The 25,170-nt window shown below is 42.0% G+C and overlaps 1 protein-coding gene across 2 annotated transcripts in view; it reads right to left on the bottom strand.

Annotated features, from left to right (window-relative positions):
- The window catches only part of CAPN3 (calpain 3), a 46,548-nt gene extending 24,728 nt beyond the window's left edge, over positions 1–21,820 (bottom strand). For both annotated transcript variants that reach the window (XM_037502290.1, XM_037502291.1), the window contains exon 1: positions 21,512–21,820. In XM_037502290.1, coding sequence (XP_037358187.1) covers positions 21,512–21,820 — 309 coding nt within the window. The remainder of the gene's footprint in view (positions 1–21,511) is intronic.
- Positions 21,821–25,170: the final 3,350 nt, after the last annotated feature.

Below are 25,170 nucleotides of genomic sequence, written 5' to 3'. Positions count from 1 at the left end.
ACTGTCATACCTTCGGGGTGAGGCTGTATCCTGAGACTTGGGGTAGTGTCAGCACTGCAGTGGTCTTGGCAAAGGGATAACAGAAGCATGGCTTTTGCATTTTTTTTTTCCATGCCAAGAGAAAAGGTGCAGGAGAAGAGCAAAAAAAGGATCTTTCTTCCCACCATGTGGTAATTGATATTTAGAATCAGCATGTTTCAGGGTCCCTGGGACTTGAAAATTTCCCAGTTTTCAAATATAAAGTTAATTTCATGTGGGTGACTCAGGCCACCTTGTCTGCTGGAAGGTGTGTGTGTGTGTGTGTGTGTGTGTACATATATACACATACATAAACACACATGTATATGCATTTACACACACACACACACACACTATATCTATATATATATATATATATTTTTTTTTTATTCAGACATCTGATACGGTATCATGTCCCCAAAACTTTTCAAAAGCCCAGGTACGCGAATCCCGTGCATTGTGAAATTTCAAGTTAAGCCCCTTCACTTTTATGAAAGACTTACTTTAGTGTAGTTGACTTTAGTACAATGACCATAGAGCAACACGGTTTTGAACTACATACATTCACTTATGTTTGCATTTTTTCTATCCTGGGTTCCACAGGCACAGATTCAACGACCGACCAGGGTGCCGCTGGGTTGAATCTGCAGCTGCGGAACCCGCGCATACGGAGACCCTCCTTAAGGCATGAAGGGATTTTTCAACGCAAGGCCGAGGGCACCCCTAACCCTCGTATTGTTCAAGGGGCAACTGTACTTGTTTTCACTAGCCGAAAGAAACTCAAAGAAGATTTCCACTTTCCGAAAGTGGCCTCCTGTGTTGGGCTTGCGGCCTCCGTCCAGCAAGCGCCTCGAGCAGCCAGAGCAGCGCCTTCGCCTTCCTGGGAACTGCTTTCTACAGGTGCTGAATTTATTATATCAGCCTTGCTTTTACTGTACGTTACTGCTGTTTCAGGTTTTATGTGTTATTGGCTATGATTTTTAAAAAATATTTATTTATTTATGCATGAAAGAGCTGGAGTATAGGCCAGAGCTGTGGGGGGTGATAGGATTCACTAGAGACAGAGAGGGGAACAAAACAGGCAGACTGAGTGAAACATACTGCTGAGGGGAGCGGCGGGTGGGACAGGAGAGGTCTGCTGTGGGTAGCTCCCTGGCCGGCCGGGGATCGAACTCGTGCTGCAGAGGCTGCAGATTGCTTCACAGTGCTGTGCTCAACCCCTTGCTCACCTATTTGCTATGATTTAGTAGGTCATTTTGGGGGCCTGAGAACACTAAAAATACGTCCATATGCAGTCAGGTGTTGCCGTGCGTGGTCAACAGCAGAGCATAGACTGATGGTGCCAGCGGCCTACACCCAACACACCGGCCTCGGAGTGTTGCAGCGATACCATCCTGTTTGTGTAATCACACTCTTCTGACATTTGCCAGACGAAATTTTCCGAGGACGAATTTCTCAGAGAGTATCAGTGTGGTTAAGCGACACATGACTGAATGATGGCAACTGCTTGCTCATTTCAGACCCTCCCAACTTATGAAAGGTTTAGTGGGCACAGGGTTGCTTTCGGAAAATGGGGGAAACCCCTACTACTGCTTCTGTGCAGACCAACAGCGGCCAACAGAGGGCGCTCTTGCTCCATTTGCGTGTGCCACGGTTAGATTTTAGACACTTAAATTTGAAAAAAGTATAGATCCCATGTTTTGGTTTTAATACCATCTTCTATAGCTTCAAGAAGTGTTGCTATCCTCGTGACACAGCCCCCTCTCTTTGTTTCTGTTTCTCTGCCACCCCCCATCCCAACGATCCTATATACCCAACCCTGGCCCTCCTGCTACATGAGAAGCCTTGCTTAGAATACACCGCACACACCTCTCATTTGAAACTCTTAATGCAATAGCAAGAGGCAAAACCAATTAATTTTGAAAAGGTTACCTATGGGAGAGGGAGGGAACAAGGTAGTGGGAATAGGGATAGAAGTAAAATTCTGAATGGAACTGAAAATTGTTTTGATCTAGGAACCATGGAAAGTTTTGTAGAATTAAAAGCCAAAATTTAAGGAAAGATAATTTTTTTTTACTATTTCCTTTGTATATATTTTATTTTTATTTTGGTATTTATTTTTTTTAATATTAACTATTTTTTCACATCGTTGTTCATTTTTAAACAATATTTGCTCCCCCCCACCCCCTCAGGTGTAGTCCCCATAGAGTTTCCTTCCTCAATGCACCGGTGCACCATCACCTCAGTCCCCTGTGCTCCTCCCTCCCTCCCTCTGATCCCTCTCCCTCCTCCTCCCCTGCAGGATGTCTCTGACTTATAACTGTCCTTTTTTGCTTGGCTGTGTTTTGTACTGTTAATATTTTTTTTACACCGATGTCTTATTTGGTTCCCTATATTCCTGCTATAAGTGAAACCATGCAATATATATATTTTTTCTTTCTGGCTTATTTCACTGAGCATAATTCCTTCTAGTTCCATCCATGGGAAAAGATAATTTAAAAAGGCAATCTATAAAAACTGATACCAAATTAACACAAAGCAATTTAACTGCATGTTGCGTGGATAACATGACAACACAAATAAAAAGACTAATTTCAGGTGACTTAGGATATAATATTTTGGTTGTTTATCCCTTTTGGAATATAGGCTAAGGTCAAAAATCAAAGCCATAAGGAAATATGAACTGTAAGAAATAAAAATAATTTTGTTATTTTTTCAAAACTTTGATATGTTTTCTGTAAGTTCAAGTAATTTAGAACTTATATTAATGTAATTATAACTAAGGTTTTTTCGTGTAAAAATTTATAAAATTGAAAAATCTTAAAATAAGTCAAGTAACAACCCTGCAGTGTTAAAGTTGAATTGAATATGTAAGTATAACTCATGATTTTTTTTTTGAGTCTCTAGAAAGTATTTTGTATCCTTATGCACTAAAAAAACAAAGCAAAACCAAACAAAAACCTAGAAGCATTAACAGTCTAGTATACTAGAGAGAGCATTAACATCCTGATTATGTTCTTTAAGAACTATTTCCCACTGAAAAAAAATATAAAACTCTCATTCCAATGTTTTTATTTTAAAAACTAGTCAATTAAGAAGTACTGGACATAAGTTATTTTGTTTCTCCTGTATTTTGCCTCATTAGAATACATACCCCCTTCTCTTGGCAGTACACCTTAATTTTCCATTGTCAGCCTGTGTCCTTCTGGTGGACCTCTCCCTTCACTCAACCACAGAGGTATAGTAGAGGCAATTAGAGTAAGAGTAATTCGTTCCAGGATGGACGCATGACAACATCTGGGTCAGTGAGATATGGGCCAAGACTTTGGTAACTATTAAGAGTAAAATACATTCTTGTGCTGGAGTTGCTGAGCTGGTGGAGTGTCAGCCTGAAGTTCCCAGGGGTCATCCTTTCCCCAGTGTGAAGTTACCCTGCTGGAGACTAAAGCCAACTTGAGGCAACGCATGGGCATGTGGAGGGATGAGAGAGGAGTGAGCCGATAGCTACACAGGGACACAGATAACGTTAGGGACTGTGTTTTGATGACGTGGTTGGAGGCCTGGCTTCAGTGTGCCTAAACCCTGGGTCATTCAAATTGTATAATCTTCTTTTGGCTTAAGCTAGTTTCAGTTGACCTTTTGTTACTTGCCATTTGAGACACTTAACTGGATGTTCTACTTCTGTTATAAGTCATAAGTGCTGGAATGACTCAAATACTAGATTTTTAGCTATATATTTTGACTGTCACATGTTCCTCTCCTCAGGTCTGTTAAGTTCAGCAACCCCCCAACCCCCACCAGTGCCAGGGCTGACTTTGGAGAGGCAGAAGCAACTACACTGGTATCTCTTCTGTCTGTTTGGTGGTCCAGGTATTTGAATGGAACTACCTTTTTTTAAAAAAAAATATACGATATTTATCTTCACTACTACTGCCTCTAAATTCACCAAGCATTAATTGAGCCTCCGAATATATACAGGGTTGGGGGAATTTAGGATATGATAAGAATAGATCATCACTGTCTGGTCTCCAAGAAATCTGGAGTCTAGTGAAGCTTTAATTGTCCTCATAAGATGTCTGTTTTGTGAGGTTTGTTGAGGTTTAACTCATCAAAAATCTTCAATTTTTCTAGATACTACCACCTTCCCACCACCTGCTCCCTCTTCTTACTTTATAAACACTGTTTAAATATCTCCTAGAGTGTCTGACAGCTTTTTAATTTAGTTGAGAAGATGAAGGCTGTCATTTTAGCTTGAGAACCTAAGATTTCTATCTACTCTGCTGGCTATAATCTAGCCTGGAGACTGGATCTGCCAATGATAGATTTCCAGCAATGAGCAGCAGGTGACCATTTCCTCAGTTATTTATTGAATGCTATGGTTTGCGTAGTCTCTATAAACTTTTTAATTGTTATATACCTTCATCTGTAACATATTTTGATTATGCAACCCTGGGTAAATATTCTTATTAGTTTTAAATAATATATGTGAAAATTGTCCTACCATATAAGGGGATGGGAGATATATATCTATATATCTATAATCTGTATATGGTTTTAACTCTGACAACTAAAGAGTTTGGAAATTGACACTCCTGTCCTTAGCATAAGAAAGTCCAACTGACTGGAAATCAGGGACTTTTCTTAGAACTATGAGAGAATTGAGGTTGCAGTGCACTCCACCACCCTAAAATATGGAGAAATGAATGAAAATCAGTAGAGATATAGTTGAGCTGAATCAAAATCGATGTAACTGATACTTACAGAATACTTCATCCAACAATAGCAAAACACACATTCTTCTCAAGAGGACATGGAATAGTCGTTAAGGTAGACTGTATTCTGGGCCATAAAACATACTTCAACAAATTCAAAAGAATAAAAATCATTCAAAGTACATTTTCAGACCACAGCGGGATGAAACTACAAATCAATAACAAAAACATAACTGGAAAATCTCAAATTATTTGCAAATTAAACAACACACTGCTAAATGACACATTAGTCAAAGAAAAAGTTTCAAGAAAAGTTGAAAACATTTTGAACTAAATGCAAATGCAAATAGAATATCAGATTGTGCGAGGTGCAGTGAAATCAGTCCATAGAAGGAAGTCTATAGCAGACAGTCTATGAAGAAGAAAGATCTAATATCAGTGCCAGTGTTCTGCCTTAGGACACAAGAGAAAGAAGAAAAATGTAAGCTGAGAGCAAGGAGAAGAGATATATAATAAAAAGGTTAGAATAGAAACAATGAAATTAAAAACAGGAAAAAATAGAAAAAATAAACCCCAAACCCCGATTCTTTGAAATTAATAAAACCCCTAGTCATACTAACCAAAAAAGAGAGAAGATACAACTTAACAACATGAAAAATGAAGAAGCAGTCATCACTATTGACCCCATGAACATCAAGAGGATAATAAAGGAAGGAATACTACACACAAAATTCTGTGCTCACAGATTTGGTAATTTAGAGAAAATAGACCAATTTCTTCAAAGATACAAGCTACCAAAACCCACACAAGGAGAAATAAATTATCTGAACAGCATTAAATCGACTGAAGTGCCTGCCCAGTGACCTTTCTATTTAAACAGAAATGACACGTCGCAATGAGCCAGACCAAGGTGAGGGGTCAAGAAGGCGAATCTCCAGTCTTCCACATCCTCTTATTTCTTAACTCTTCACCACTTCCTTGAAATTATGAACCTTAGTACTCTTAACTGTTCTGCTACCCACTCCCAAGAAGAGATACAATAATCAAGTGTATCTTACTATCTTACTATGAATTTAAGTCACTGTATTAGTTTCCCGAAAAATATTTAGTCTTTGGGGCCTGTAAAGTATTAGAATAATCTCTAGCTCAGGAATAGAAAATAATACCTCCAGTTTCAGGAGGAAGCAGGAAGATATTTGAGGGGGAGGTTAGTAAGGAGAGAGGTTACATGTCCAGAGCAGGGATCTCTGTGCCTCAGTTCTGGACCCCCTGAGTTCTTCACAAGGAACTGTCTCCTGAGGCACCAACCTTCCCATCCATATCTTTGGCCTTTTCCATGTGATGGCCTTCCATGTGATGACCTGAGTTACCAGGTCATGGGAACTCAGGGTCTAAACACCTGTTGGCAACACTTGGTCTTCAAAGAGGCACTTCTGAGCCAGGCATTGTTTGAGAGCCACAAATTCCTGCCCATCAAACTTGAGTGGCTTTGTGACAGTGCCCTCTCCATTATTCCTGTCCCTCTCCTGGATCACACAGTCACAGAAAAATCCTGATAGAGTTAGGGCATGGAGACCATTCAAGGAGTGGCTCTGGGCCTTCACTGTGGCCTCTCTCCACTGCCCCCTCAGTCCAGGCCTAATCCTCTTGTGAATGAGCTGGAGCCTGTAAATCTCCTCCACCCTCAGCATCATGATGCAAATGAACACAGCCAAGAGAAAGGCCATGGTCAGCATCAGCAGCTTTGGCTGCAGGCCCCTGAGCCCATGGTCAAGGGGCAACCCCAGGCCAGTCAGAGAGGGAGCTAGTGACTGACTCTCAAATTGTGGTCTTTGGACTACCTGCAACAGAATCACCTGGGGTGTCAGTTTCTAGTGAAGATTTCCAGGACTTACCCAAACCTAAGGATTCAAATATTCTTGCTTTGGGTCTAAGACTACAATTTGAATAAGCACACCAGGAGGTTCTTAGGTGCTCTGTGAAACAATGTCGTTAGCATTACCGGGTTCTGTAATAGCTCAAAACTATTTTTTGAGTCAGTTCTTTTAAAAACAAGTTTATTCAGTTTCTACATGAACAAAATGTTAATAAATCAAAGGATACAAAATGCACATAGAGAAATAGCAGTCTCTTTCCTCTTTCTACCTGAAAATTCTTTTCCTCAGAGATAGCCACTTTGAATTCTTCTGGTTCTTTCTCCTGGGGTTTACCTCTATATTTCTAAATGATATGCTTATGCTTGTATTCTAGATTTTTAACTTATTATTTTTAGAAGGTACCAATAAGGTGCCTGATTTAATAAATGATTAGGCTTCTCACATTGTATTCTGCCCTCCATCTTCCCAAAATAGTCCTGTTAAAATTATATATTTCTGTTCACACAGTAAACAACTGAGAAGGGGTTACTATCCAAGATATGTAAGAAGCTCACACAAGTCAACAATAAAAAAACAGATAACCCAATTAATAAATGGGCAGGCAATGTGAACAAGACAATTCACCAAAGAGGATATCCAGAAGGTAAAAAGACAACTGAAAAATTGTTCATTGTAACTTCTAATAAGAGAGATGCACATTAAACACACAGCGAGATACCATCTCATACCCATGAGAATGGTACATATCAAAAAGATCCCCAACAAGCAGTTTTGGAGAGGATACAAAGGAAAAAGAACCCTATTACACCCTTGGTGAGGTGTGTGAACAGGTGCAAACATTAGAGAAAGCAATTTGGATTTACTGTAAAAACCTAAAAATAGAAGTACTGTGTGTATGACCCAGCAATCCCACTCCTGGGCGTATATCCACAGACTATGAAACCATTGATAAGAAAGTCCATATGTTCCATAATAGCAGCATTCATAGCAGCATTGTCTACAGTAGATGGGACATGTAGGCAGCCTAAATGTCCATCAGTGGATGATTGGATCAAGATGTGGTATATAATGCCATGGAATATTGTTTTCAGATTGGATTTTTGAAAAATGCTATAAGCAGTTTTAAGAAACATACTCAAGACATTGGGAAATAGAAATGTTGGAAATAAAAGAATGAAAAGAAATATATCAAATAAAAATTTACCCCCAAAGCATATGTTCTTACATTAATATCTGGCAAGATCAACTTTAGAGCAAAAAAAAAAATTTCCTAGAGATAGAGTCACTACAAAGTACTAGAAAAATAAATATCACTTCTGATTCAAGAAAAAAAACCCAACACTTTCAAATAATCCTAACTATTGAGGAAGATGAATCAGTGGATAAAAATCTTCCCTTAAAGCAATCATTGGCAAGATTCTATGAAATATTTAAGGACCATATAGTTTGCATTTTACACTAGTGTCTTTTAGAGATTTGAAGAAACTCCCCACTCATTTTATGAGGCAAGTGTAATCTTGATGCCAAAATAGGACCGCACAAGAAAGGAAAATAATAAACCAATTTCACTGATGAGCACAGATCCAAAAACAACACAAAACAAAAGTTTTGCAAACCAAAATTCAATGATGTTTTGCAAACCAAAATTCAATGATGTTTTAAAAAAGAATACATTCTAAATTTGTTTTATTTGAAGATTGCAAGGGGTCAATCTAGGAAAACCCCATAACTTTCTCAGCAGATGCAGGGAAAGCATTTGATTAAGTTCAACAACTGTTTATAATTTTAAAAGGAGCCCATACCAAAACAGGAGTAGAGCAGGGACTTCTTAATAAATGGTATCTATAAGTAAATCTATAGCAAAACTTTCTTTAAGAATGGAAACATTAGGGCCTCCCCGGTGGCGCAGCAGTTGAGCGCTGGGTTGCGAAGCTGCCCGCGTCCTCTGCAGCGCCGGTTCGATCCCCGGCTGCTCCCCGGCCACCGGAGGAGGGTCCCACATGGCGCGCAGACCTCTCCTGCCGCCCGCTGCTCCCCTCAGCAGTGTGCTTCGGTCCTTCTGCCTGCTCTGCTCCCCGCTCTGGCTCTGGTGAATTCTCTCACCCTCCTGCGCTTCTGACTGTACCCAGTGCATGTATAAACAAAACAAACAAACAAATAAAATAAATAAATAAATAAAACATGCCTCTATTAAAAAAAAAAAAAGAATGGAAACATTAAAATATGCCCTTTAAAATGGGAACTAGGTGAGGATTCCTATTCTCTCCTTTGTTAGTATATTATGTTGAAGGGTTTCGGCAGTGCAATAAAAGAAGAATTAAGTTGCTTGAGAATTCACATACAAAGAACTTGGAAATATACAATAAAATTATTGGAATTAAGAGTTTAGTAACTTGGATATAAGATATATCAATGCATATTGTTTATGTCTGGAAGTTAAGAATAATTTTTTAAAATATGCCATTTGTAAAAATAACAACAAAAGATATCTAGGAATAAATCTGATAAAGGATGTCTAATGTCTTTATGGAGAAAATTATAAAAACTTGAATGAAAGATACTGAAGACCTTTGTAAATAGAGAGATATCTCTTCTTCATGGATAGGAAGGCTCAATATTGTCAAGATGAGTATTCTTCCAAATTGATTCAATATAATTTCAGTAAAAATCCCAACAGGATTTTTTTGTGTAACTCAACACCCTAATTCTAAAATTTATTTGGGAAGGCAAAGAGCCTGATAGAGCTAAAACAATAATGAAGAAGAAAAACAAGTTGGGTATACTTGCTCTATGGGATATCGTCTTGTTAGCATAAAGTGAGGTATTGAAACAAAGACAAACAAACACAAGTGGAACACATCAGATAGTGCAGAAGCAGAAACACACATAGATGGACACTTGGTATTTTAAAAGTGGCACTGCAAAACAGTGGGGAGAGGTTTGTATTTTAAAATAAATTGTACTGGAACCTTTGACTATCCACATGGAAAAACAGTAAAATGTGATCCCTGTCTTATGGGATATGTGAAAATCATTTCTAGGTGAATTATAGACCCAATATAAGGGCAGCTAGTTTCTAAATGATAATATAAAATAATGACTTTGATTTAGAAAAAAAAAACTTTCTTAATAGAACACAAAAAACACTAACCATAAAGGAAAAAATAATAGATTAAGAATTCAGAATTTTGGGGACTCTCCTGGTGGTGCAGCGGTTGAGCACTGGGCTGCGAAGCTGCCCGCAGCCTCTGCAGTGCCAGTTCTATCCCCGGCCGCCGGCGAGGGTCCCACATGGCACACAGACCTCTCCAGCCATGCCCGCTGCTCCCCTCAGCAGTGTACTTCGGTCCTTCTGCCTGTTCTGCTCCCCGCTCTGGCTCTGGTGAATTCTCTCACCCTCCCGTGCTTCTGACTGTTCCCAGTGCTTGTATAAATAAATAAATCTTTAAAAAAAAATTCAGAATTTTGAATTGAACACTTTTAATCAAGAAATTAAAAAGTAAGAATACTCTTAAGTGAGTGAAAAGGGAAATCACAAAGTGGGAGAAGATATTTATAACACATCTAGCCAATAAGGGATTAGTATCTAGGATGTATAAAGAATTCCTGTAATATAAGTAGAAAAAGACAAGCAACTCAATAGAAAAAATTAGCAGATGACAGTAATACGTATTTTTATGGTCATTGAGATGACAGATGATAAGAAAAATATGAATGTATGAAAAGGTGCTCTGCTTTGTTCAGGAAAGATTCAGGAAAATGAATCTTTTCATATATTTTTTTTGGCTATCTAGGTCCCTGCTAATCCCATTTTTAGATATACTGCCAAGTTATTTTCACTTGTTCCTTACGATACTTACAGTTCTGTCCCTATTGAACCCGTGCTGCAGAGGCTGTGGACAGCTTCACAGCACTGCGCTCAACTGCCTGCGCCACCAAGGAGGCCCACTGATCATTCTTTTAATAGGGATTGCTTCAAGCTGTAATATTGGAAGTACAGTTGATTCTTGTTATTCATGGTAGTTGTGATCTATGCAATCACGTGAAACTGAATTCATGAGCACTGAGCCAAGGTTAGATTCCTGTGTCTCTGATTATAACATATTCTCCACTGGTCAGTGCACAACCTTATGTGTGTTTTTTTATTTAAAGACATGTAATTTAATATATAGTGTTCATTCATTAACACTGAACTCACAGCCAACAGACCATAACTCATGCCTGAACAAAGCTTATCTAACACACAATTTTTTTTTAAGATTTTATTTTTTATTTATATAAGAGCCAGGGTACAGCCAGATGCGCAGGAGGGTGAGAGGACTCACCAGAGACAGAGTGGGGAACAGAACAGACAGACTGATGAAATACACTGCTGAGGGGAGCAGTGGGTGAGACAGGAGAGGTCTGCTGTACCATGTGGGTTGCTTCGAGGCTGGCGGTGATCGAACTGGCCCTGCACCGGCACTGCAGAGGCTGCGGACAGCTTCATAGTTCTGCGCTCAACTGCCTGCACCACCAGGGAGGCCCTAACATACAATTTTTTTCCCCCTAGAAGGCACTATTCTAACCTTGTGCTGAGGAACACTAGGTGATACTTCAGCACTATTCTTGGGGAGATATTTTAAACAGAAAAATCACTAACAAAAATTGCAAAAATGTGGAAAAATCTGAAAAAGACCTTGCTTATTGTGTGAGAGCTGAAATAAGAGGGCAGAATGTTGTCTTGTTCACTTCAGTGGGGAGCGGGCACACAGGGCAGCTCACAAACTTCACTGCCCTACACACACCCAGAAATGACCAGAGAAGCATCATGGATATTGGTTTCAGGGTTACAAATGATTTTTAGCAAATAGGTGGATTCACAAATACAGAATCCATAAATAGTGAAGATTGACTGGATACTTGGATCATATTGCACTTACATCCTCAGCATTGGAAAAATCACACCTGTGTGGTAAAGTTAGAGGCGTTTTGTGACTGTTTGATCCAAAGCAACTAAAGGCAGGAAGTTTTATTCAAGAATGAGGAGAATTACTCTAAAGAGGAAATCAGCTGGCTCTATTTCACTGTCTGCTGGGTCAGAGCCAGACATAATGTGTTAAAATTGTGGCCAAAAGAGTTCTGGCTAGACATAAGGACGAACTTTCAGACTGTGGAAGGTATGAAGGATAGGTTATTGAAGGAGGTGGGGGCATCCTCGATCCCTTCAAAACCTTAACATCAGAAAAGAAACACAACTAACTGAAATGGCCAAAAGAAGTAGCTCCCAAACACTTTTGGTCCTCTGATCTACAAGGAATTTTTAAATAGTTTTTATACTACATTCCTGGTGTTCGGGGGGTATAACAAGAACTTCTAGAAGTCCTGGTGCTGGTAATTTAAACTCAAAGGTTGGATGGAAATGGTAAAACCCAGTGTCAGTTTCTCTTAAACTGAATGCTTCCCAGATGTTAGCTGGGGCCCCACAGTTCCTTGCAGATCTGGGTAAACTTGTCTTCACAGCCTCAGAGAGCGCAGATCTTTCTCCCCGCAAACACCCCCTTTCTGTACTCTTGTTTCCTGGCAGTTTCCTTCTTTATGCTTCTCTCTTTCACCACTTTTGTGCTTTCCACACTCTGACTTCTGTGTTGTGGCTCTGTCTTGCCTGTGTAAATCAAAATAGCAACTTCCGCCTTTTACCAAAAAGTTCCCTGCCTCAGGCATTTCACAAATAAAAGGTGTCTTGCGGGTCAGGTCAAGGGAAGGGATGAAACTGGGGTGTGGAACCTCCAGCCTTGCTGCTCCCTCAACCCCACTTTGATTTCTGCACTTGATCTTAGCCAAAAGGCCAAGAAGTGATACACTTTGATTTCTGTTCTAGTTCATCTCCCTCTTGTAAGTAAACTAGCATTTTTTTTCTTATTTTCTCCTAGAAAATAATCATGTCCACCCCCAAGAGAGAAAGTACTCTTTTTGTATTATAAATCTTTTTGTATTGGAATCATTTGTATTAGAAATCTTCCTGATTTTTCCTTGTGAGAATTGTCTTAAAGGGAGCAGCAGAAGATTATGCCAGGTTAAAAATTCACATTTGTTAAACACAAGTGACTACATGTGTATAAAAAAAAAATAAGACAACCTTGTAGTGGTAACAAAACCTAACTTGAAGGATGTAATGTTTTTGTTTTCATTTTTGTGGTGTGCAGACTCGAGACAGGGAGAAGTTGCCTGGGTGGTGAGTGTCTCAGGACTAAGGGCAGGAGACCGTGGCAGACAGGCAGCAGCAAACATCAACAGATGTGCTTGGCTCCATGCTGACAGGCATCATGGGAAGAAGAAATGGTTTGGAGGAAGAGTAGGAAGAGATGGCTGAAGTGTGAGTTAAGTAGGAAAGAGGCCTTATTTTCTTTTTCTTTTTCTTTTTTTAATATATATATATATTTTTTTATAGAGGCATGTTTATTTCTTTCTTTATTTGTTTTGTTTGTTTGTTCTGTTTACACATGCACTGGGTACAGTCAGAAGCGCGGGAGGGTGAGAGAATTCACCAGAGCCAGAGTGGGGAGCAGAGCAGGCAGAAGGACCGAAGGACACTGCTGAGGGGAGCAGCGGGCAGCAGGAGAGGTCTGCGCGCCATGTGGGACCCTCCTCAGGAGGCCAGGGAGCAGCCGGGGATCGAACCGGCGCCGCAGAGGCCGCGGGCAGCTTCGTAACCCAGCGCTCAACCGCTGCGCCACCGGGGAGGCCCTTATTTTATTTTTCCATTCTATCATGAGACATTTTTTTCCTTTTTACATTTAAACATCTCTGAAAGTGTGGTGCCTCTCCTATCACAATTCCTTTCAGCTTGGTGGTGTTTATGAACTGTGGATAAGATTGAGAAATTATTAGCATCACAATCTAGACTTGGTGAAATATGCTTTGGGATGAATTGCAGCTTGGGAAACTGAATTAAACTCTGTTCTTAAAAAAGGGTCTGGTTCAGGCCTCCCTGGTGGCGCAAGGGGTTAAACACAACCTATGAAGCTATCTGCAGCCTCTGCAGCACAAATTTGATCTCCAGTCAGGAGCAACACACATGGCACACCAGACCTCTCCTGTCTTGACCGCTGCTCCCCTCAGCAGTGTACTTTAGTCAGTCTGCTTGTTCTGTTCCCTGCTCTGTCTCTGGTGAATCCTCTCACCCTCCACACCTCTGGCCTGTACCCCAGTTCTTGTGTGCATAAATAAATAAATATTTTTAAAAAGGGGTGGGTCTGATTCAAGAGATTTCGAGAGATGGGAACTGCAGGGAATAAAGTCATCTTCCAGAGGATTGAGGGACTGCTATCTGTCTGGGACAGAGATTTCCTTAGGTCCAGGTGTTGACAGAGGGAGCTGGCTGACCCAGGGAGTGCAGAATCGCAGGGTTAAGAGTCAGGTTAGCCCAGCTGGGCAAAAGTCCAGATGGACATGGGGTTGTATTAGTAATAACAGATGAGAGGCAAGGCAAACACCAGAGAGGTGTGGGTGAAATGGAGACCAAGTTTTGAACTAGCAAAGGGGACAGAGTAGAGTCTAGGGCTGAAAAGACAGAAAGATGGGGCCAGGATCTTTGTGGAAGAAGTGAGGCAGCCTATGACTGGATCTGGAGATAAATGGGAAGGTGGCAAACTCCCCCAATTTCCAACAACCAGTGGAAACAAAGAGCAAACAGTTGCAAAGGGAAAATGCATTGCCGTGGTTATCACACCCAGGAACTCAGAAGGCAAGGTAGGAAGGGAGAACAGATTTCTTCGGGAAAGAACAGGGGGCTAAGTTAGAGAGGGCTGTATATCCATTACACTGATCTGATGTCACTCAGCTGTGACTCAGAGGTCCAAACAGGAAATAACCTTTCCTGGCAGAGCCCAGCGAAACCGAGGCCATATCTGTGGAGTGAAGTTAACCTGAAGTCTAGTCTAATCTAGCTCACGAGTCGAGTGGGTTCTACTTCTTTTAGAGTCTAGGTTGACATGGGGCTGGAATGTGATGGGATTTACCAAAAGGCGGCTCTGGCTAGCACCAGAGCTTGGAGGGCCCAGAAGCATGTTCCAGTCTCTGCCTCTGAGGGCCTTAGTGGGTCGAGCTGACTTTGTGGGTCTGCAGCACACAGAATGCACTCTAGTCAACTTGCCGAGTGAGCTCGCCCATGGAAGGACACTGAACTGGAGCTGGCAGAGACACCAAAAAGGGAGACCGTCTTCCAAGAGAGAATCCCTTCATGGGCCTGTGGGTCACAGTGGAGAGACTGGGGACCCTAAGTTACCAAGGGTAAGGAGGGTACTAGGTGTGCAGGGCTTATAACTGGCCCCTCATTTCTCTTCCTCCAAAAGCAAAGGGATCTAGGTTGCCCTGATTTTGAGAGTGATTACAGGAAAGCATTGGGAAATAATGGGGAAAATGGGCACATTTGTGTACCTCTTTTTCTATTTTATTTTTATTATTTTATCTTATTTTTTTATTGAGGAAATGTTGATTACAACACTGTATATGATTTAAAGTGTAGGTTCACACCTCTGCAGATGTATCTTACCAAACCCTGCACATCACCACTGCTCACTCTCTTGATCTCTGTGGCCTTTACCACCAATCATTGAGTGAGCTGCTAGCTCCCCAGCCAGTCTGCTCCCCCTTTACATGGTCACCTTCCTACTTGCATATGCTTGTATATGCATTTTCACAGCCAGACACACGTTCATATTTGATGTAGCTGACTAGAAATGCACTCAAGGGCAAGCAGGAGGGGAGGCCTCACATACATTCCCTCCCTTCAGTTGGAACAACTCATTGAGATCAGGCACAAAGAATTCAAACGTTATGTTGTGGTTAATATATTGTTTGGTCCTAGACATAAATTAACCTGAAAGGATATTTATGACATTGCTTCTTTTTAGAGGTTGCACGACTGTGGGTAGTGGTGGCATCACGTACATGCCAGTCATTTGTTAAGAGTTTAGCACTGATTAACCTGTTGTAAATTCTCACAACAGCTTGATGAAATTGGTTTTTTTTCTTATGATTACTCCTCATTTTTCAGATGGGAAACTGGTGACAAAAAGAAAATTGTGTGATCAGGATTACCCAGGTTAAGTAGAGGATCAGGACTGAATGTGGAGGATACAGGGCTTTTACCACTGTGCCAGTCAATCTCCAGCTCAGAGACTGCTGCTGCCAGGGTTCAAATCCTGAGGCATCATTTGGCCTATTATGGCTTGTGGAGTCCCAATCATGAGGCCTCATTTCCATGCCTGAGTTTTGAATCAGTGAGAGAATAAAACAAAAATGTAGGGTGGCCCAAAATACCAAGTTTATTGTTGGTTAAGCTGATACTGGCTTCTAAATGTCAGAACTAGCTAGATCTCACCCTTGAGAACAAGCACTGGAGAGCCTGTCTGGTTCAAATCCCACCTCTACCCTTTACTAACTGGGAGACCAGAACAAGTTATTTATATCTCTAAGACTCAGTCTTCTCATTTGTAAAATGGGAACAATTAATATTATTTCACAGGACTATTGTAAAGATTAGATGAGTTAACATATGAAAGCACTTAGAATAGTTACTGATGCAGTTAAGTCCTCAGTCAAGATTAGTTGCTATTTGATTCTATTGTTCTATGTGTCTGTTTTTGTTCTAGTACCATTCTGATTTTATTATGGCTTTGTAGTATAGTTTAAAGTCTGGGAGTGTGATACCTCCGTTCTCCTTTTTTAGTCAGGAGAGCTTTGACCCCAGAATTCCACTTCTAGGAATATACCCAAAGGACACAAAACCATTAATTCAAAAGGATACCTGCACCCCTATTTTTTTTTGCAGCACTATTTACTATAGGTAAGATATGGAAACAATCCAAATGCCCACAAATAGATGACTGGATCAGAAATATGTGGTACATATACACAGTGGAATACTATTCAGCAAACAAAAAAGATAAACTCATGCCATTTGCACCAACATGGATGGAGCTGGAAGGGATTATGCTCAGTGAAATAAGCCAGAAGGACAAAGAAAAATATTGGATGGTTTCGCTTATTGGAGGAATATAGGGGAACCAAATAAGGGATCAGAAAAAAATAACAATAATAATAATAAATTAAAAGAAAAAACAAAATTACCAGGCAACTATAAATCAGAGACATTCTGCAAGGGAGTGGGAGGCACAGGGATCAAAACAGGGAAGGGAAGAGCACATGGGACTATGGCAATGGTGCAAGAGTGGCTTGGTAGTGGGAATTTTATGGGGATTACATGTGAGAGGAGAAAGCATACACGCATACATTGTACAAAAATGAACAATGATAAAAAAATGTAAATAAATATTTTTTAAAAAAGGATTAGTTGCTATTACCACTACCATGCAGTAGTGGCAGGCAGCTCTGGACCTCTGCTGGACTACTCCTGTAAAATTTGCTGAAGTAAGCAGGTAGCTTACTCCTAAGAGGAAGAAGGAGGGAAAGAGCTGGGTGTCTCGGGCCAGGTTCTCTTTACAAATCTACACAGGGGAGGAGAGAGAAGCTAGGAGTTTTGTGGGGCTGAAGTCCCACTAGATGGAATGAAGCACGTGTTTCCCCTCAGAGCCTCTCAGAAGCCCTGTTCTAGAAGCTGTTCTTTTCTGCTCAAGCGTTTGTCATCAGGAAAATTTGGCTTAATAATTGGGAATTATTACAGGATTTTTTTGCTTTTTGATCCTAGAAATTGATCATATAAGGAAAGACTGAAGGCATCAGATTGTTTGGTCCAGAAATCCACTGCATGATGCTCCCTAATAGAGGAGGAAAGGCAGATAGGGAGGTGGCGCTGGTAAGTGTGTAAGATTCAGGTGTCCTCGTGATAGGTGTTTCCTTTCCCTTTTTTTTTCAATTTAATTTTTATTTTTATATTCCCCATACAATTACAACCCCCTTATTTTGACCCCAAGCCCTCCTTTCCCCGCCCCCCGTAGAATGTCTCTGGTTCATAGTTGTTTGCTGATTTTGATATTTTCTTTCTTATAGTTATTCATTTTCCTGGTCCCTTATTTAAGTTTTCTAGATTCTTGCTTTGAGTGAGAGGGGAAGGCTGAAACTACAGCATGTTACCATAATTAGAATTATCGTTGATCATGAATAATTCTCCATCATCATTATTATCATCATGTTCGTGATCTGATTGTAATAAGTAATACTTAATTGTTTTAAAAAATTCTATGAACTAGCAGACATCAATAACAAAACTGAAGTTTCTGAAGTTAAAAGGGAAGGACAAGGAAGGGTCGGGAGTATATAAAGGATGCTGGTGGGGGCAAAATAGAAAAAATGATAAACAGATAGGAAGACAAAGGACAGATTTCAAAACAAGAAAGGGTATCAGTAACATTTTCACTAACTCAGTAGCACTTTTTTTTATCTCTAAAGCCATTTAAAGACAGTCATATATATTATTTTAACTGATTTCCCGGTTCTCTTATCACACATTTAATCCTGTACCTTACAGGCAAAGAGAATAAATACCAAAATTCTTCATGGAATACTTAATGAGACTGCACAAGTAACAATGTGACTATTAACAGAGATGCTAAGAAATCATATCTAGTGATTCACAGATACTTATATTCTACAGTTGGTGAGAAAAAGTAGGATCAAAGATCAAGTTCCGTTTCACCTCTTTGTCAGTAAGCATCGCCACGTCACTCTGGCCCTAAAAACAACAGTCTTCCTTTTGTTAGGGGGAAAGGATGTCCTGAGATAATCTCATACAGGCTTTGTGGACTCCACCCCCAGTCAGGCACCCCGTTTTGTATCGGGGTTGCTCTACAACACTTTCATTGGTACTATTTCTTTGTGTCAAGTTCCAACATTACTTGTCCTTAATCAACTATCTCAAAAAAGAAATTATTGCCACTTTCATTTCCCAAATTTTTTTTAAACTACTCAACCCTCTATAAACTGACTTCTGGTCCCTAAAAAGTCACCAACAACTTCTCAAAATATCAATCAATCAGACTGATTTTCTATGATTCTGTGCCTTAGATAGCAAAAGTAGGAAGGGTCTCTGAGTACATAGTGTCCTTTTCAGACTGCTCCAGCCTGCTAAAGGTCACTGTGTTTTTGGAAGTTCATGGAGATTTAATGTCTTCAAGAAATGCTTTACATTTCAGAAAGAGGTGGAGTCATTGTAGTTCTTCAATTTCAATCAGCTGGTGTGACTTTAGATAAGTCATTTGTCCTCTTTGGACCTAATTGCTTCATCTTTACAGAAGGGGCTTGGATGGAATCTTCACGGTTCATTCCAAAGTTCACCATCTCTAATTCCATATTTTGATTTATGCTAATGAACCCGACTAGTAGTGTTTCCCTGATCTTAAGTCTTAGTGTAAAAGAGGGGCTTTTTAATCAAGAGTGTACTTTTGCTATCTGAACCATTAGTAACAGAAAATGTGAGATTTTTGTTGTTGATGGGAGTGGTATGGGGCAGACAGAACTTCTCGTGCCCCTTCTCCCACACTAATTCTAACAGCCTAAGTTTCAGGACCAATCTAGTGCTGAGCATAATAGATCCTGAAAACACTTTTATTAATTTGCAACTCTAGCTTTTAAGACTAAAATCCACTCATGATTTCACTGAAGCAGTATCGGTAAGGTTTTTTGCTTGTTTTCCTATAGTATATTAAAAAAGGCTTTCAGGAACGCCCTTTCTTGGAATGCAAGGTTGCCATTATCTTTTGGTTAACACCCTCAGATGTGGTTTTGAATTCACCCCCAGAAGCTGAGCACCTGTTACGGTGAGCCCGGCCTGTGCTGGGTAAAGGAGGTGCAAGATGAACAGGAATGGTCCTTGCACTCAGCAAGAGGGGATGTGAGAAAGCTTAAAGAAAGTAACATCTGAGTAGAGTTTTAGAGAGAAGGTAAAAGGAGCAAATCAGATAAAAACAAGAAGGCCTAACAGAGAGCAGGATAGCAGGAGCAAGGCCCGAGATAGGAGACGACTGGGAACCACAGAGCAACTGAATGTGTCTGTGTCCTAGGGAAGAGGTTGAAGCTGAGATAGACAGGCAGGCAGAGGCCAGCTTTGAAGGGCCTGTATCTCTGCTAAGGAGTTTAGACTTCTCCTGAAGGTAAGGGGGGCGGGGACAGTGGGTGAGAACAGTGTCACCCAAGTTATTTCAGCCCATGTGTGACTTGTCCTAGGAATCTGGCAGGGGTGCTGTCTGGGTTGGAGAATGAAGTTCTTTCCAGCCTGTCTTCTAAATTGAGGCCCTTAGGACAGTCATGGGCTTTTCCAAAGAGAACAGCGAACAGCCCATCAGAGGACAGTCAGGACAGGAGCCCTGGAGGGACATGTAGTGAGAGTGGTTGTTGGATATTTCACCTCAGGTTAAAAAGAAAAACGTGGGGCCTCCCCGGTGGCGCAGCAGTTGAGTGCTGGGTTGCGAAGCTGCCTGCAGCCTCTGCAGTGTTGGTTTGATCCCCGGCCGCCGGGGAGGGTCCCGCATGGCGCGCAGACCTCTCCCGCCGCCTGCTGCTCCCCTCAGCAGTGTACTTCGGTCCTTCTGCCTGCTCTGCTCCCCGCTCTGGCTCTGGTGAATTCTCTCACCCTCCCGCGCTTCTGACTGTACCCAGTGCTTGTATAAATAAATAAATAAATCTTTAAATAAAAAAAAAAAAGAAAAAAAGAAAAACGTGTCTAATGACTAGCAATGGGTCTCATATTAAATGATTTCCTCAGGGAGGGTTTCTCTCCCCAGAATAGCTTAGCTCTCCTGGTGCCTAACGTTCCCATAGCACCCTGACATTGTCCCCTGACAGTCATCACTCTTTCCAGGCCCATTTTCCTCAGGACTCTTGGCTCCTGGAGAGCAGAAATTTTCATCTCATTTACTGCTCCCTCCCCAGTTGTTTGTCTGGTGCCTGGCACAAGATGCTCAAAAACTATTTCCTGAATTAAGAATAAGAGTCATGTTGGAGGTATGATTAGAGACGGGAAGTAGGGGAATATGATTTTCTTTCTGGTAGGCCACCCTACCAGAGGAAACCCAGAGGACAAAGAGGTCCCTAAAGCAGACAGTGTTTTAATCAGGACTGTCATGTGCTCACTAGATATATTTCACTCTGGTGTGCCTTTATTTCCTCACTTGTGAGGTGAGGTGTCCCAACAAAAATGACTGCTAGGGTCTCTCCTAATCCTAACAGTTTATGAATAAAAAGATAGTCTATGCTTGTCACGCATCTCCTTCTAGGGCTTCTGTTTGTCAGAAAGATATGACTACTGTCAAGCTACTGAAGACCACAGTTTGCTTTTATGTATTTATTTTTAAAAAAGATTTATTTATTCATGCAGATGAGAACTGGGGTGAGGCCAGATGTGCAAGAGGTGAGAGGATTCACCAGAGACAGAGTGGGGAGCAGAACAGGCAGACTGACTGAAATACACTGCTGAGGGGAGCAGCGGGCGAGACAGGAGAGGTCTGCTGAGCCATGTGGGAATCTCCCTGGCCGGCTGGTAATCGAACCCACGCTGCAGAGGCTGCGGACAGCTTCACAGCGCTGTGCTCAACCCACTGTGCCACCAGGGAGGCCCCCAGAGCTTGCTTTTAGCCTGAGAAATCAAAGGAATTTTTACAAAGGTGCAAGATATCTCAACAGAGCGGGTAGATCTGGGCTATTTGGAATTCATTCTGGTAATTAGTTCTTACTTTCAGAATATGAGTTAAACCGAATTCTAATTACTTTCAGAAAAAGCAAGATTTTTTTCAGAAAGAGAAGAGAGTGAGAACCAGCCCTTTCTCACCTGAGGACAGGGCCCTCAGAGCTGCTGCCAGGATCCTTCCCCCAGTGCCCATGTGCACAGCAGAGCGGCTGCGGGGAGGTGCTGAGTGTGAGGACGTCTCTGAAGGGGGAAACCCAACCAGCAACCAGTAAGCTACTCACCGGAGGTCTCTTCCAGACGAACTGGATGGGAAACTTCTGGCTATAAAAGAGAGAGGTCTCATCCGGTGGGAACTCAGGATCCAGATAAAGAACCTTCTTTTCTAGACATTTCTTGTGCAGTTGCTCAAATGTCTTCTCTTTAACTCCGATAATAGGAAAATTGCGGCTGATGATAGCTGAATAGATGCCGCTTGGGTTTCCTCCCCCTGCCTCGGTGGTCTTCCCATGGGCTGGCTGGGGAACTGGCCCTGGGGATCTGGGCTCAGCTCCTGTCCGGGGGGCCACAGACGGGCTAATGACGGTCGGCATGGCAGGCTATTTTGAAAGGAAAAGGTTTTTAAAGAAAACAAGATACAGCTACCTTCAAGGAAAGGAAGCAACTGTAAAGGGGAAGTTGGATGGATTCTGTCATCTGCAAGAAAAATGTCCACATCCAGTTCAACGTTTAAAGTCCATTAGAAGGTTGTCCAGCGTATGTCCATCTTAAAACCTGAGTTGTGGTCCCAAAGCCATAGTTTTCCTGAGAAAGGAGCACTGAAGGATTTCTACAATTTTTGCTGGGGGGCTCCTATCAGCAGCCAGAGGGAGAGAGAGAGAGAGAGAGACAGAGAGACAGAGAGAGAGAGAGAGAGTAAGGGTTGTGTTTCAGTAGCCTGAAGAAGCTTGAGCCAGGAAAACTAAAAATAGATGTGAAGATCATGAGTCTGAGAACAGGAGAGAGGCTAGCCTGCAGCTAGACTGCATGGTGGAGGGAGCAGGACCTAGCTGGGGACATTTCTGTGTTGCCATTAAATACTGGTATTGTCAGGGAATATCTGAGGACATTGAGCAGGTTAATATGTGAATACCCTGGACATTAAAAGTTAGCAAGTAACTGTTGATGTGTTATTAAATAGGGAGTTATACAGATTATCAAGATATTGGCCACCGGGTTAGTGGAAAGCAATAATGAAAAAGGCTAACAAGGGTGAACATGAGATACTGAATTCCAAAGAATATCCTAGGTATTTTTGAAAACATGATATTTGCTTTCTAAAACTCTAGGACATCAGAACATTCTGTTGGACTTGGCATCTCTTCTAGAATGTTCTGGTGTCAACATTGTATGGAACTGCCTGCATGGAAAATGCTACTCACCAGAGTCCTCTGTTGAAAAAAATTACTGTGTCTTTGTACCCACTTGACCTAGTCACTGCTGTCTCCCCATCCTCAAAATAAAGTGAGACCAAATCTGCTACAAAGTGTGCACCTGGGAACAGATTATCTAGGCTGCCATATTAGGCGTCTGAGTCAGAAGCTGGTGTTGGAAACTGAGCCACACTGGATGTCAAGTCCTAGGATGTTCTACCTAAAGAGTTGGCTTCAGGACTCTTTGAGAACACAAGTGGCTTGGGGGAAAGAAGTTGCCTGCCTGGCCTCTGTTTTGTGGTCTCTCCAGGGTAGCTGCTACTCAGCAGTAAGGAGATGGCCATATTCCAAGTGTGATTGAGCAGAGGCTTGTCCCAGTCTATAGCTCTGCCTGTTTGCATGTTATCAATCTCATTGATCTGAGGCTGAGTGAGGATAGGATGTGATGACTGAAATAGGGAGCATTACCAGAATTGTGATCCCTGGTATTGTGAATTTTAGGAGCCTTATGTCTGTAGGACTGGCAGCCTATCCTCCTGTCCCTCTAAGGAAACCTTTACTGCTCCTGGACAGGCAGAACAGATGAGGCAGCCTCTAAAGGCTGAGTGCTGAGATCCGAAGTCTGGGCCTGCTGCTCACTGGCTCTGCCTATGGGTTACTACATCCTTTCTTCCTTGTCTCAGTTTTCTCACCTGTGAAATGGGTATAGTGATAGTCATTCCATGTTGAGTTGTAAGAATGAAACAAGTTAATTTATGTAACATTTAAATGGTGCCAGAATTGCCTTACTCAATATATCTTGTTAGAGGGGACTCCCTGGTGGCGCAAATGGTTGAGACACAACCTGTGAAGCCATCCACGGCCACTGCAGCACGAGTTCGATCCCCAGCCAGGGAGCTACCCACATGGTGCAGCAGACCTCTCCTGTCTCGCCTGCTGCTCCCCTCAGCAGCGTGTTTCAGTCAGTCTGCCTGTTCTGCTCCCCACTCTGTCTCTGGTGAGTCCTCTCACCCCACACACCTCTGGCCTGTACCCTAGTTCTTGTATGCATAAATAAATAAATCTTTTTTTAAAAAAAAGAGGTGCAGCCTCCCCAGGCTCATGGTCAGCATCTCTCATCAGGGGTGTGCCTGTCTCCCTGCACTAAAAGTTTCTTATTTGCCTTGGGGGAGGATCTGTCTCTGGGCCACACAAGCTGACCTTTCTTTCTTTGGCAAAGTTAGCTCCATCGGTTAGTAACTAAGATGAGTATGTGGAAAGAGTGAGCCTCTTGTCACAGCAGGATGGGAATATCAGAGTGCAGCTGGGGGCTATTCATTTTGCTCTACCAATCGTTTGGGCTAAACCCAGCAACTCAGATTAGCAGGTCCAAATTCAAGGTTTATTCGGCTGCACAGCTGTAGAATCTCATGCTATCAGTCAGAAATCCACTCTGAGCCTGTGATTAAGGAGGAGGGATAATGAGCCTATAAACAGCTGCACATTTCAATTCCCAGAAGCTTCTTCAAGGATGAAGAACTAGTTTTTATAACAACTTTAGCCAAGGTCATTGTAGGGTAAATGGAAGTTATCAGGATTTTTCTGCCCTCCCGCCATTAACATCTATGATTGACACCTGTGGTTTTACACGCGAGCCTGATGGCAGCCCCTAGAGTGTGGTGTGGGTGTGCGTACATGGGCACTCCTAAGCAGAGAGACTGAGCATAGAAAGGCGGTGGCAGAAAATGGGAGGGACAGAGGGCCGAGCAGCAGAGTGCAGTAGAAACCAGTGGAGAGACCACGAGAGAACGCCAGAGAGCCCAGAAAGAGTAAGGCTTTGCTGGGGGCTGGGAGGCCTGCCCGCCTCCTGGCCCTCCAGCCACCTGCCTGCCCTGTACCTGGTTATCTCACTCCAAGTGGTGTGGAAAGATCATTAAAAGCCTGAAAAAGCCACTGAGACCTCCAGGACTCCCCCTTTACCCATCTGCCTGGATCAGTAGAGAACCTGCCCTGTGCTTTCCTGGTCTCCACTGACCTAGAGGAATACAGTTTAGGGGTATCGACAGGTACAGGTTCATAAATGAACATGTCCTCTCTATCTGAGAAACTCACCATTTCACTCTCAGAGTAAACATGAAGTCATCCCTTCCTTACAATGTGAGCCCCCTCCTTCTCTCTGTGACACCCCAGATCCTTTAGCACAGGATATGGTTTGCCCCATTTTATAGCCATGTAAATTCTCCGTACATAAACATATATTTGATGTTAATTTGTCTGGCTTCAGAAGAACCCAGATGGGGCGGGGGGTGGATTTCCCCCTGTGCCTTGACATCACTGTAGGGTAAGGAAAAATGTCAGGCTTTTCTGCCCTCCTGCCATCAGGATAGATGATGGGTCCTTGCGGTCCTGAATGCATGCCTGATGGCGGGCACCTGGAGTAGGGTGTGGGCATAGGCAGATGGGATTCACCTGGGCTGAGACTGGGCTTTTAAGGGCGGCGTCACGGGGACGCCAGCAGAAACCAAGAAGAAGCCAAGAACGAACGGAAGCCG

Source organism: Talpa occidentalis, unplaced genomic scaffold, assembly GCF_014898055.3.
Source record: "Talpa occidentalis isolate TD23 unplaced genomic scaffold, MPIMG_talOcc4v2.1 talOcc4.11, whole genome shotgun sequence".
Lineage (NCBI taxonomy): Eukaryota > Metazoa > Chordata > Mammalia > Eulipotyphla > Talpidae > Talpa > Talpa occidentalis.
This window is presented reverse-complemented; position numbering and strand designations above follow the sequence as displayed.